Below are 14,165 nucleotides of genomic sequence, written 5' to 3' on the forward strand. Positions count from 1 at the left end.
GATCTATTATTCCCAAAACCCAGAAATACCTTGCTGCACTTTTTTATTACTTGTTTTATTTTGTGTTATTGCGAGATCTATTTATCCAAAATCATACAAACCAATCTATCTTTTTCTCGAGGAGGGATTGGCAACCCGTCTTACACGTCGGTTGCAAGTATTTGTTCTTTGTGTGCAGGTACCGTTTACATAGTGTTGCTTGGTTCTCCTACTGGATTGATACCTTGGTTTCATGACTGAGGGAAATACCTACCATAGCTGTGCTGCATCATCCCTTCCTCTTTGGGGAAATAATGACGTAGTTCAAGCCGCATCACGCGTCTTCCTGTTTGGGGGAGGGGCCAGCCACAATGGTGTGGGAGGGGCCCGAGGTGGTGTCGTCCAGTGACACCTTCTTTGTTTCCGTGCGGACCTGGGAGAACTGTGGTTTCTTCTTCACAGGGGCAGCCTCGGAGGGGTCTGCCTTGTCTTCGTCCTTCGGGTGTGTGGCGGCAGCTGCCTAGCAGGCGTGCTCGAGGGTGCGCATCGCATCCTTCTCGTCGCAGCAGATGGCGATAATCCCGCTGCAGCCCAACATCTTGACAGTGTTGTAGGCGTGGTGGGTCACCGCCATGAACTTGGCGAGCGCGGGGTAGCCTAGGATGGTGTTGTACGGCAGGCCGATGTGCGCCACATTGCAGTCGATGAGCTCGGTATGGTAGTTCTTGCGGGAGCTAAAGGTGACGGCAAGGCGCACCTGCCCCAAGGGCATGGTGGAGCCATCGGTTATGCCTGAGAAGGGCCTTGTGGGCATCAAGCGCTTGTAAGGCACGTGGAGCTGCTCGGAGGTTTCCACAGAGATCACGTTGAGGCCGGCACTGCCGTGGATGAGTGTCTTGGTGACTGCCACGTTGTTGATGATGGGCGTGCACAACAAAGGAATGGTGCCCACGGACTTCGTGGACTTGGGGTGATCGGTGTGATCGAAGGTGATCCCATACTGCAACCACTTGAGGGGCTTGGCGTCCGCAGGCTCCGGGAGGCCCGCATTCACCTCACGAGAGAACTGCTTGAAGTGGCGGTTGGAGGGGGGAGCTTGAGCCCCGCCCAGGATGAAGGCCACCGTTCCATGCTCCTGATAGCCCCGGTGTCCTCTTCAGGCAGGTCGTCATTGTTTCTGTTGGGGCGCGGGAGGGCTGCGTTGGCCTGTTGGGGGTTGGCCTCACGAGGGCTGGCCTGTCGAGGCTGGTCCCGCCAGCCCTAGCGTGAGTTGTTGTTGTCGTTGTCACGATCCTTCCAGCGTCCACCCCTATGGCTACCGCTGCGCCTCGGGCCACGGTCGTTGCGGCCACCGCGTTTCTCCTGTCGCTCGTCGCAAAGCAGCTTGAGCTCGTGGCAGTCTTCGGTGGCGTGGGAGTGCATGTTGTGATAGACGCAGAAGGGGCAGTCATCCTTCGCCTCGTCGCGGTCGCAGCCGCGCTTCCATTCAGGCTCCGCCGCAAGCACGGCGGAGCCCTTGCGTTCGGAGTCCCTGCCCTTGGGCTTGGCGACATCAAGGTCGACGTGGGGGTCATTGTAGGCGAAGAGGCGGCCCTCCCCGGCCTTAGCAGACTTGTTGGCATGGTCGAATAGCTCAACCACGGTGTCGAGCTCATCATGGACGGCGAGCTTCTCACGCATTGTGACGTCTGTGACACCTGTGGAGAATGGTGCGATGACCTTGGGATCATAGGCACGCGGGATCTTGTTGCGCACTTGGCTGAAGTGCTGGATGAACTTGCAAAAGGGCTCGTCAGGGGCGCTGGCGGATGGCGCGCAGGCTGCTGAGCGCGAGGGGGCGGTCGGACGCGCCCTTGAAGTTGGAGACAGAACAACTGGCACAACTCTGCCCATGAGGAGATGGATCCCTCGGGAAGCTTCATCAACCACGAGCACGCCACATCCTTGAGGGACATGGGGAACCAATTCTCCATGACCTTGTCCCCCCCCCCCCCCCCCCGTCGGTAGCCTGGATGCTGAAGGAGTAGAGCGACAGGAACTCCACAGGGTTGGCGGTGCCGTAGAAGTGGGGAGGCAGCTCCGGCTTGAACTTCGCGGGCCACACTATGCGGTGGAGCTCACGGGTGAAAGCCTTGCAGCCCCTACGATGGAGACAACACCGCCTGCAAGGGCGACACGGTTCTGGCACCCGGCGGCCGCGACCACCTGGATGGTGCGGTTCTGGCGGTTGCACTGCCTTTTGATGAGCACCCGCGCGCTCGGTCGCGTGCGTCCGATGATCTGGCAGCTCGGGTTGTCGTCATGCGGCGGGGAGGAGCCGTGGGAGGGCTCAGGTGAGCGCTCCCAATAGTGACGTGGCGCGCCGTCATTGCGCCGAGGAGGTGGAGGAGGCGCGTCCTGCCGCGCTCATGCGTCACGCGACGGCTGAGGCGGCGGGGAGCGAGATGGCGTCGGGGCGTCGCTGGCGACGTTGATGAGCTCCGCGATGTGGATGAGCCAGGTGTCGTAGTCATCCTTAGTGGGACGATAGAGCAGCAGCTGCTGCGCCATGTGGAGCGCAGCCTGCGGAGCCGGCGAGTCACGACGGGCGAACGAGGTCGCCGTGGCCGTGCGCGTCAGCGGAGGCCGCTGCTGGAGCTGCCCGACCGAAGGATGGTCGGAGGAGTTCTCCACCTCCGGCTCCGCGCCTATGTTGGCGGACGCGAGGGACGACGACGGGCTCCGTCTGGACGCAGTTGGTGCGGCACTGGGAGCGGCAAGCGCGGTCCTCGACCATGGCTCCATCGTGGGATTGATTCTGAGCCACTAGAAATCCTCCAAAACCCTGGTTCGAGCCCTGGGGACTTGGCTTGGCGGCTACGAGGCTGCGAGCTAGACATGACGAGGACACAGCGAGCTACCCAGGTTCAGGCCACCGTGCGGTGTAAAACCCTACTCCTCCTTGGTTATATTTTTGTGGACAGTGTTCTTGGAGTTACAAGGTGAGCTTGAGCTCTTTGGGGCTAACAATGGCGCTAGGGTGTGAGCAAGAGCTAATCCCCTTCTATGGTGGCCGCTTTGTCCCTTATGTAGGTGACTTGAGCCTCGTCTCCGAAAATATGAGTGGGAAGGGCTACCACAGGGCGGCAATTCGAAAGGGGACAGGCGCCGGAGCTTCTCTGAGAAAAGGCGGTCTTTGCCAGCAAAAGGTGCTATCCATGACGTGCCAGGGGTTCAATGATGAGCTCCATCCTGCCGCGCCACCGTATTGATCTTCTATCTCCAAGGGGAAACCCTTGGGACTTGCTTTGGGGGCAGGTTGGCACAACTGCTCCCTTAGTACCAAAGGGGAAACCGTCTTGGCTACGCAGGCTGGCGCCCGCTTTATCGACGTCACCCACGTGGTGGGTGGCTGTAGACGGGAAAGTTTGCAATACAATAGATGTTGTATTGATGGGGTGCTGGTGCATGTATCTATAATTACAGGGAAGGCCTCTACCTCAACTATACACCTCGTAGGAGGGATACATGGATCCAGGGGCCCGTTCAGATTCGACCTCTGGGGAGGGAGTCGAAAAACCGGGCGGTGGCGGCAGAAGGCGTTGTGCCGGGGGGCTCTGGGGGGCGCCGCCGCGCATCGCTCCAGGAAGGGGCACGGGGCCCGGCGCCGAAGGGTCAAAGCCGGAGGATCCTGAAAAAAAAGGGAACACCGTCTCGACAAAATACAGGTGCCTCGAGGTGTACACACGATGAGTGACAGGATCATAGCACCGGTAACCTTGGGTGTTACGAGGGTAGCCAAGGAAGACGCATGGGACGGAACGTGGTGTGAGCTTGTGTGGCATGGTGGACGCCCAAAGATGCGGAGACCATCGTAGGACGGTGGTGTACCAAAGAGAAGGTGGTGAGGGGCGAAGTTCCACCGAGGACAACACGGACGAATGTTAACTAAGAGAGTGGCGGTGGCGAGAACATCGGGCCAAAACCAAGCGAGCACGTTAGAGTGAAAGAGTAACGTGCGAACGAAGTCATTAAGAGTGCGGAGAATGCGCTTGGCACGGCCGTTCTGTTGTGAAGTGTAAAGGCAAGTCAGATGGAAGGTGGTGCCGTGAGTGGCGAGATGTGTGCGAGAGCGACGTTGTCAAACTCTTTTCCGTTATCAGTTTGGAGTGCGAGTATGGGGCGACCGAATTGGGTGGTGACATAGGAATAAAAAGTGGTGAGTGTGGCTAAAGCATCGGATTTACGACGAAGAGGAAAATTCCACACATAATGAGAATAATCATCTAAAATCACCAAGTAGTATAGATAGCCCGTGTTACTCGCAACGGGAGACGTCCAAACATCACTATGAAGCAATTGAAACGGACGTGGAAAGTGAAGTAGACGCGCTAAAGGGAAGACGAACATGCTAGCCCAAGCGACAAGCCTCACAAGTATGCTCGTCGAGCTTATTACATGAGAAAGAAAAACTCCTAAGAATCTGACGCAAAACGGTAGGGTTGGGGTGGCCCAAGCGAGCATGCCAAAGGTCGACGTCGGCGGCGAGGACGACAGGTGTGGAGGTGGAGGCGCCGGCGTGCACGGGATAAAGCTCATCAAGGCTATCACATCAGTGAAGCAGCATCCGGGTACGGGCTTCCTTCACAAAAAAAGAACACCGTCAAATTCAATAGTAAGTGGATTCTCACGAGTAAGACGACAAACGGAAACTAAACTAGTGACTAAGTCAGGTGAGACAAGGACATTAGACATAGTGATATGTGTGGAACTAGAAGGAAAACTAGTGCTACCGACATGAGTCATAGGTAAGAGAACCGTTGCCAACGGTGATACGAGTAGGGGTGTTAACTGGGGTGGAAGAGGATAGGTTACCGGGATGAGCTGTCATGTGCGCAATAGTACCAGAGTCCATGTACCAGTCACCTCCACCGCCGTAGTTACTCGGCGACGGCGCCGAGTGTAGGGCGGCCAGGAGGGCGGGGTCCCATGGTACAGGTCCTACATAGGGCGGCACCTGAGCAGGCGCGCCATAGCCACCAATAGGTGGCGGTGCGAGCGGAGCACCGTAGGGCTGCTAGGGGGCACCGATGAACTCCTGATGGCCCATGGGGCAGGGACCAAGGAGACCCGATGCAGGGGCCCGCAGGACGGGCATGTGATAGGCATGAACAGCGCCTATCCACGGGTTCTGCTCGGCGGCCCACGGCGGGGGTGGCTGCTGGTAGCGGGGCGCCTCCCTGCGCCCTGCGCCTGCTGCTACTACTGGCGGCCCCCACTGAGGGAGTCCTGGATTAGGGGGTCCCCGGGCATCCGGGCTATGTAACATGGGCCGGACTGATGGGCCGTGAAGATACAAGATTGAAGGCCTTCCCCCGTGTCCGGATGGGACTCTCCTTTGCGTGGATGGCAAGCCTGGCGTTCGGATAGGAAGTTTCCTTTCTCTGTTAACCGACTCTGTACAACCCTAGGCCCCTCCGCTGTCTATATAACCGGAGGGTTTAGTCCGTAGAGGCAATCATAATCATACACGCTAGACATCTAGGGTTTAGACATTACGATCTCGAGGTAGATCAACTCTTGTAACCCCTATACTCATCAAAGTCAATCAAGCAGGAAGTAGGGTATTACCTCCATTAAGAGGGCCCCAACCTGGGTAAACATCGTGTCCCCTGTCTCCTGTTACCTTCGATTCTCAGACGCACAGTTCGGGACCCCCTACCCGAGATCGGCCAGTTTTGACACCGACACCCACCACCACACCAGTTGCGCCGGCCCCCGCCACCTTGTGGCTCCTGGGGAGGCGCGGGGGACGCGGGCGGTGCGGGCGGCAGCGGGTAGTCTCCGGTGGGCGCGGGCGGCGCAGGCTTACGGGGCAAGGCCGGAGGAGCAGGGCCACCGCGGGTGGTGCCGGCGGCAAGGACGGTGTGCTGGACCCGCTGCTTCAGCTTCGTCATCCGGCGCTCCTCAAGTTTTAGGTACGAGACGACGCGCTGGAACGTGAGTTGCGGCAGCAGGGTGAGGTTGGACGCCGCATTGCCGAAATCCTCGTTAAGACCGGCGATGAGGGTGCTCAGCATGAGGTCATCAGAGACCTTAGCGCCAATGTCGCAAAGCTCGTCAGCGAGCATCTTGAGCCTCATGCAGTACTCGTTGATGGTGGAGTTGTCCTGGTGACAGCCGAAGAACGCCTGCTGCAAGAAAACAAGGCACTGAAGATTGTTGTCGGTGAAGAGCGTGTTGATCTTGGCCCACACGTCGCAGGCATCGTCGTCCTCGGCGACAACCGTGTAGAAGATGTCCTTCGAGACCATCTGGTAGAACCAACGGAGGATCGTGGCCTCGATGGCGGACCACTCAAGATCGCAGCGCATGTACACGTTGTCCACGGAACCGTCGATGTGCTCGGTGAGATAGTACTCGCGGAAGATAAGGTTGAACTAGGTCTTCCACGCATAGTACGACGTGTTGGAGCTATCGAGACGGATAGGGACCCGGGTGTCGGTGTCAAAACCGGCAGATCTCGGGTAGGGGGTCCCAAGCTGTGTGTTATGGATCGATGGGTAACAGGAGACAGGGGACACGATGTTTACCCAGGTTCGGGCCCTCTTAATGGAGGTAATACCCTACTTCCTGCTTGATTGATCTTGATGAATATAGAGATTACAATATTTGATCTACCTCGAGATCATATGTTGTGGTCTAAAACCTAAGGGTATGATGAATAATATCATAATGATCTAGCATATCCCTATCGACTAGCCCAGCCTCGGCTTATATAATGTACCAGAGGCCTAGGATAACAAGAGTCCTAGTCGAATACGTCGGTGGAGAGGAGTCCTTGTCTTGATCACCAAGTCTTGTGGAATCTTCCTCGTGTATGCATCGGCTGTCTGAACTGGCTCATGAGTAAAAGGTCATGGCGGTCCTCGGCCCAATCCAACTGATCGGGAGACGATGTGGTGAGTACCCCCTAGTCCACGACACCATCAATAGCCCCCTGAACTGGTCTTCAAGTTGGGGACGCTCCTCGGTTCTTCCGAACTGTTCTTCGTCTTCGGTCGTCGGTCTTGAAAACTGGTTCAACAAATCTTCACATCTTCTATCCGAGCTAAATCTGAAGATCTCACACGTCGGGTGTCCGAGGAGCCCTTTAAGTCTTCAGCCTTTATCAATGCCTTGTTATTTTCATGCCACACCTCGGGTTTGAAGTTTTTGTCGTGCGGCAGTGTCCTCTTGCAACCAAGCTCCAACCCCAGACTGCATTCGAGGTATCTTTTTGCAGCCGAGCACCAACGCCGGACCGCTTCCGAGCTCCAACGCCGGAATGTATCTGATCTCCAACGCCGGACTGTATCCGAAGAGTCTTGTTACTACCGAGCTCCAATGCCGGACTGCATCCGAGCTCCAGCGCCGAACTGTATCCGAGCTCCAACGCCGGACTATATCCGAGGTGTCATAGATCACCTTGGTTCACAAAAGTTGAAGGAGTTTAGCCGAGCTTAATGCCGGAAATGCCCTCTATGGAGCCAGCCACTTGCATCCGAGCTATATCCCGAAATGCTTTCGAGGTGGTTCAGCACCTCGGTTATGGGATGATTGTTTGCGGATTTTATTTCCGATGCGTGTAAATTTATTTGCTGTCAATATGTATAACCAGTGATACATCTCCAATGTATCTATAATTTTTTCTTGTTCCATGTTGTTTTATTATCAATATTGGATGTTTTATAATCATTTTATATCATTTTTTGGTACTAACCTATTGACATAGTGCCAAGTGCCAGGTGCTGTTTTTTCCATGTTTTTTTTACATTGCAGGAAATCAATATCAGACGGAGTCCAAATGCAACGAAACTTCATAATGATTTTTTATGGACCAAAAGAAAGAAGTTGGGCCCTGGTTGCACATGGGGGGAGTCCCGAGGAGGGTTGACCCGTAGTTAGTAGCTAGATGGCTTTCTCTCTCTCGCTGAATTCTCAATACGATGGTCTCTTGGAGATCCATATGATGTAACTCTTTTGCGGTGTGTTTGTTGGGATCTGATGAACTTTGAGTTTATGATCAGTCATATCTTTTTATATCCATGAAATTTATTTGAGTTTCTTTGATCTCTTATATGCATGATCTCTTATAGCCTCGTATTTATTCTCTGCTATTTGGGTTTTGTTTGGCCAACTTGATCTATTTATCTTGCAATGGGAAGAGGTGCCCGATAGTGGGTTCGATCTTACGGTGCTCGATCCCAGTGACAGAAAGGTAAACGACACGTATGTATCATTGCTACTAAGGATAAAAAGATGGGATCTATATCTACGCAATAGATAAACGGATCTTGTCTACATCATGTCATCGTTCTTATTGCATTACTCCGTTTTTCCATGAACTTAATACACTAGATGCATGCTGGATAGCGGTCGATGTGTGGAGTAATAGTAGTAGATGCAGGCAGGAGTTGGTCTACTAATCTTGGATGTGATGCCTATGTAATGATCATTGCCTGGATATCGTCATAATCATTTGAGGTTCTATCAATTGCCCGACAGTAATTTGTTTACCCACCGTTTGTTATCTTTCTTGAGAGAAGCCACTAGTGAAACCTACGGCCCCGGGGTCTTCTTTCTCATATATTTGCTTGCGATCTATTTTTCCTCTGCATTTTTATTCAGATCTATTAAACCAAAAATACAAAAATACTTTGTTGCACTTTATTTTATTTGCGATCTATTATTTCAATCTACTACAAATTTCTGGCATCGTTACCCGAAAGGGATTGACAACCCCTTTAACACGTCGGGTTGCGAGGTGTTGTTACTTGTGTGCAGGTGTTGTTTACGTTGTGTTGCTTGGTTCTCCTACTGGTTCGATAACCTTGGTTTCTTCACAGACAGAAATACCTACTGTCGATGTGCTGCATCATCCCTTCCTCTTTGGGGAAATATCAACGTAGTACTAGCAGACAGGAGCTTTTCTGGCGCTATAGTTAGAGAGCCATCAAAAGGAATTTCTGGCACCGTTGCCGGGGAGGATCTTCAACATAACCAGGTTCCTAATCAAAATCTCATCTCCTTGAAATTTACATTATTTGCCATTTGCCTCTCGTTTTCCTCTCCCCCACTTCACAAAAATTTGCCGTTTTATTCGCCTCTTTTTTCCATTCACCGTTTTCTTGTTGGATCTGTTTTTGAGTGCAATCTTATTGTGTAGTCATCATGACTCAAGAGAACACCAAGTTATGTGATTTCTCAAATACCAACAACAATGATTTTATTGGCACTCCGCTTGCTCCTCCCGCCACTAGTGCGGAGTCTTATGATATTAATACTGCTATGCTGAATCTTGTTATGAAAAACCAATTTTCCGGTACTCCTAATGAGGATGCTGCATCCCATCTTAATATCTTCGTGGAATTATGCGATATGCAAAAGAAAAAAGATGTGGACAATGATGTGGTCAAGATGAAATTATTTCCGTTTTCTTTTCGTGATTCTGCAAAAAATTGGTTCTCTTCTTTGCCTCGCACTAGTATTGATTCTTGGAATAAGTGCAAAGATGCTTTTATCACTAAGTATTTTCCTCCTGCAAAAATTATTTCCCTTAGAACCCAGATCATGAATTTCAAGCAACTTGAACATGAGCATGTTTCACAATCTTGGGAAAGGATGAAAATGATGCTAAGGAATTGCCCACCTCATTGGTTAAATCTTTGGATGATCATACCAAAATTTTATGCGGGGTTGAATTTTGTTTCCCGTAATCTTTTAGATTCCGCTGCGGGTGGTACTTTTATGGAAATTACTTTGGGTGAAGCCACCAAATTGCTTGATAATATCATGGCAAATTATTCACAATGGCATACCGAAAGAGCTCCTACTAGTAAAAAAGTCAATTCGGTTGAGGAAATTTCTTCATTGAGTGATAAAGTTGATCATCTTATGAGATTGGTTGCTAGTAAAAGTGCTCCTATTGATTTTAATGATATGCCTTTGTCTACTTTGATTGAGCAAAATAGTGATGCCATAGATGTGAATTTTATCTCTCGAAATAATTTCAACAACAATGCTTATAGAGGTAATTTTAATCCTAGGCCTTTTCCTAGTAATTCCTCTAATAATTATGGTAATTCCTATGGAAATCAATCTTATAATAATAATAGAAACACCTCTGATCTTGAGAATAATATTAAAGAATTTATCAGCATGCAAAAGGTTTTCAACACTTCCATAGAAAAAAAGTTGAATAAGATTGATGATTTGTCTAGAAGTGTTGATAGAATTGCTCATGATGTGGAAAATCTCAAGATGAAAATTTGTGTGCCTAAAGTAGATGAATCAATTAAAGCTCTTTATTTTTCTATGGATGAAAGTAAGAAAAGAACCGCTATGCTTAGAGCTAAAAGAGAATTTTTAGAAAAAGCGTTTTCTAGTGATTTCTTTCGCAAAAGTGATGAAGATCTTAAAATGATTGGTGTTTCTTCTATTGATTCCTTGTTTAGTAAAGTTAAGAATGATGAAAAAGGGACTGGAGAAGAGTCAACTTTAGGTAGAAGGCGTCCCAATATTTCGGAGGGTGAAAATCTTGTTGAGAAAATTGATGAAAGTGGGTTTGGGGAGGTCAAAACTTTAACTATTGATGTGCCCACTCTTTTGGATTACAAAGACTTTAATTATGACAGTTGCTCTTTGATTGATTGTATTTCTTTATTGCAATCCATGATAAATTCACCCCATGCTTTGAACAAAATAGAGCTTTTACTAAACATATTGTTGATGCTATGATAAAAGCTCTTGAAGAAAAATTGGAATTAGAAGTTTCAATTCCTAGAAAATTGCATGATGAATGGGAACCTACTATCAAAGTCAAGATTAAAAATTATGAGTGTTTTGATTTGTGTGACTTGGGTGCTAGTGTTTCTACAATTCTGAAATCTTTATGTGATGTGCTTGGTCTTACCAATCTTGAAGAGTGTTCCTTGATTTTGCACTTGGCGGATTATACTATTAAAAATCCTATGGGAAGAATTAATGATGTTCTTATTCTTGCAAATAGGAATTATGTGCCCATAGATTTTATTGTTCTTGATATTGATTGCAATCCGTCTTGTCCAACTATTCTTGGTAGACCATTTTTACGCACTATCGGTGCCGTGATTGATATGAAAGAAGGCAATATTAAATTCCAATTTCCTTTGAGGAAGGGCATGGAACACTTTCCTAGAACAAGAAGCCCTATGAATCAATCATGAGGGCATCTTATGGATCTCAAACCAAAGATGACAAAACTTAGATCCTTGCCTTACGCCTAGCTAAGGGCGTAAAACTATAGCGCTTGTTGGGAGGCAACCCAGTGAATAAAATTTATTTTTGCTTTTTGCTTTCTGTTCTTGAGTGTTTGCACAATTATTCTACTGGTATTATTGTGTTTTTTATGTTTTAATTATTGTTTGTGCCAAGTAAAGCCTATAGGATCTTCTTGGGTGGTAGTTGTTTAATCTTGCTGAAAATGACAGAAACTTTGTGCTCACGAAAATAATTGTTAAAAATCACCAGAATATGATAAAATGCCAATTATTTTTGAAGAATATTAATATAAAAATTACCCAGGTCGTCCTATTTTGGTAGATATTTTTGAGTTACATAAGTATTCGCAAACGTCAGATTACTATACACTGTTCTGTTTTGATAGATTCTGTTTTCTTTGTGTTGTGTGCTTATTTTGATGGCTCTATGGTTTTCTTTGATGAGTTTTTCCATAGAAAAGTTGAATACAGTAGATATAATACAAAAACAAAATATGAATTGGTTTGATACAGCACTTACAGTAGTAGTTTGCTTTCTTATACTAACGGATCTCACGAAGGTTTTGTTGAGTTTTGTGTGATTGAAGTTTTCAAGTTTTGGGTTTACGATGGATGAAGGAAGGATGTAAGAGCCTAAGCTTGGGGATGCCCCGGCATCCCAAGCTATTATCCAAAAATGAGCAACCAACTAAGCTTCTCTGCTTTCTTCCAACAACTATCGGTATTTTACTCGAGGCTATATTTTTATTCGTCACATGATATGTGTTTTGCTTGGGGCATCTTGTATCATATGTGTCTTTGCTTGTTTTATTTTGTATTTTAAGTCATCAATCCTTGCTGGACACACCTATTTGAGAGAGACAAAATTATATCATGGTTTGTTAGAATTGCTCTCTATACTTCACTTAAATCTTTTACGAGCTAGGACTTGCTCTAGTGCTTCACTTATATCTTTTTTTAGCACAGTGTGCTTTGTTATTTTTGAAGAAATGCTATCTTGCTTCACTTAGATATATTTGAGAGTTAGTAGAATTTTTAAGAAATTCTCTCTTGCTTCACTTAAATTATTTTGAGAGAAAGAAATTTTTTTATGCTCATGATCTTCACTTATATTAGTTCGAGCTTAGGAAAAGCAACACATGAAAATTAGTGCCAAAGTGATAGATATCCAAGAAGGATAAAGTAAAAAAAGAAAATGCCATGAAGATCATTGGACAAAATAAACTTGATTCTTAGTAATAGTTTTCAGATATGATGATGTGATATGTGAGTTATGTTGTTGAGTAATTGTGCTCTAGTAAGAATATTAGTGTTAAGGTTTGTGATTCCCTATGCATCCACGAAAGACAATAATCATGCAATAAAAATTATATCCTACTTGTGGTGCATTGTTCGGTTTTAATTATGCTTAATGCTTTCTTATGAGATTATTTGTTTCTTGGTTGGTCGCTTCCCAATCTTTTTGCTAGCCTTCATTTTGCACTAAGTATGGCCTCTACTTGTGCATCCAAAATCCTTTAAACCAGTTTTGCCACATGAGTCCACTATATCTACCTATATGCGGTATTCTTTTGCCGTTCTAAGCAAATTTGCATGTGCCATCTCTAATTATCAAAATAAACTTCTCTTTTGTGTGTTTGTTTCACTCGCGGAACGGTAACGGGTGGCTAATATTTTCCATGCCGGATGTGTTATTCTCAAGATGAGTGTTTATTCACTTGTCATTCTATGAGAATGAGGCAAAGTTTTTAGGGATGCCCAGTCCTGAAATGCAAAAATGAATTTACTTTATGTTGTCAAATAATAAATTCCTTGGAAAGTGTTGGTATGGAGGGCAACCGTGGATACAGCTAGCCATGGAAAGTGAAAGTATGGTGGAAAAAGGAATAAACTTTATTTTCTGTTTGGGAACCGCCTATGGCATATCTAGCATGGAAAGTGTTCGGAAGTTTCATTGGTGGGATGGATACACCTCCCAAAAAAAATTATCTCTAATTTTTCGCTTTGAGCTCCGGCACCTCTACAAATCCCTACTTCCCTCTGCGAAGGGCCTTTCTTTTACTTTATGCAATTTTTATTTTAAAATTTGAGTCTCAATCTTCTCTTATAAAAGCACTAACTAGGAGGCAATATGATCGTACTTAAGTATTGGGTGTAGCTAATATTCGAGTGTGTTTCATGAATGGATCAATGTTTGAGCATGATGGGCTAGGGATAACTTATTTTAGTGTTGATATTTTGAAAGACATGGTTGCCTGTTGATATGCTTGAGTATCTAAATTATTATGTCAAAACTAGACTATTGCTTTGAATCACATAAAAGTCCAAATGTCCATGCTATAAAGAAAATAATATGATATGACTTTATAGACAGCACTCCACATCAAAAATTCTGTTTTTATCACTTACCTACTCAAGGACGAGTAGGAGTTAAGCTTGGAGATGCTGATACGTCTCCAACGTATCTATAATTTTTTATTGTTCCATGCTGTTTTATTATCAATCTTGGATGTTTTATAATAATTTTATAGTCATTTTATATCATTTTTTGGTACTAACATATTGACATAGTGCCAAGTGCCAGTTGCTGTTTTTTCCATGTTTTTTTACATCGCAGGAAATCAATATCAGACGGAGTCCAAATGCAACGAAACTTCACGATGATTTTTTATGGACGAAAAGAAAGAAGTTGGGCCCTGGTTGCACCTGGGGGAGTCCCGAGGAGGGGACTACCCACCAGGGCGCGCCAGGAGGCCCAGGCGCGCCCTGGTGGGTTGTGCCCACCTCGGGTGCCCCCGGGACCGCCTCTTTGCTCTATAAATACCCCAATATTCCAGAAACCCTAAAAACATTGACGAAATATTCATCTAGTTGCCGTAGAGTCGAGAACCACCAGATCCAATCTAG

General features: G+C 47.3%; 1 protein-coding gene across 1 annotated transcript; it reads right to left on the reverse strand.

The window, feature by feature from the left end:
- Nucleotides 1-499: 499 nt before the first annotated feature.
- LOC141022862 (uncharacterized) lies at nt 500-1,872 on the reverse strand. Its single transcript, XM_073499135.1, has 2 exons — nt 1,299-1,872; nt 500-1,131 (listed from the first exon to the last, which is right to left on the reverse strand). Exons 1-2 carry the CDS (start codon nt 1,870-1,872, stop codon nt 500-502), a joined length of 1,206 nt encoding a protein of 401 aa, XP_073355236.1.
- Between the last annotated feature and the right edge of the window lie 12,293 nt (nt 1,873-14,165).

The sequence above is a fragment of the Aegilops tauschii genome, chromosome 5, assembly GCF_002575655.3.
Source record: "Aegilops tauschii subsp. strangulata cultivar AL8/78 chromosome 5, Aet v6.0, whole genome shotgun sequence".
Taxonomy (NCBI): Eukaryota; Viridiplantae; Streptophyta; class Magnoliopsida; order Poales; family Poaceae; genus Aegilops; species Aegilops tauschii.

What these genes read in the sequence shown, in the direction of transcription:
- LOC141022862 (XM_073499135.1), bottom strand. Translation starts at nt 1,872, where the DNA reads ATGGGCAGAGTTGTGCCAGTTGTTCTGTCTCCAACTTCAAGGGCGCGT. An exon ending in CCGTGGCCCGAGGCGCAGCG is followed by an intron (nt 1,132 to 1,298) that starts GTAGCCATAGGG and finishes CTGCCTGAAGAG; the next exon opens with GACACCGGGGCTATCAGGAG.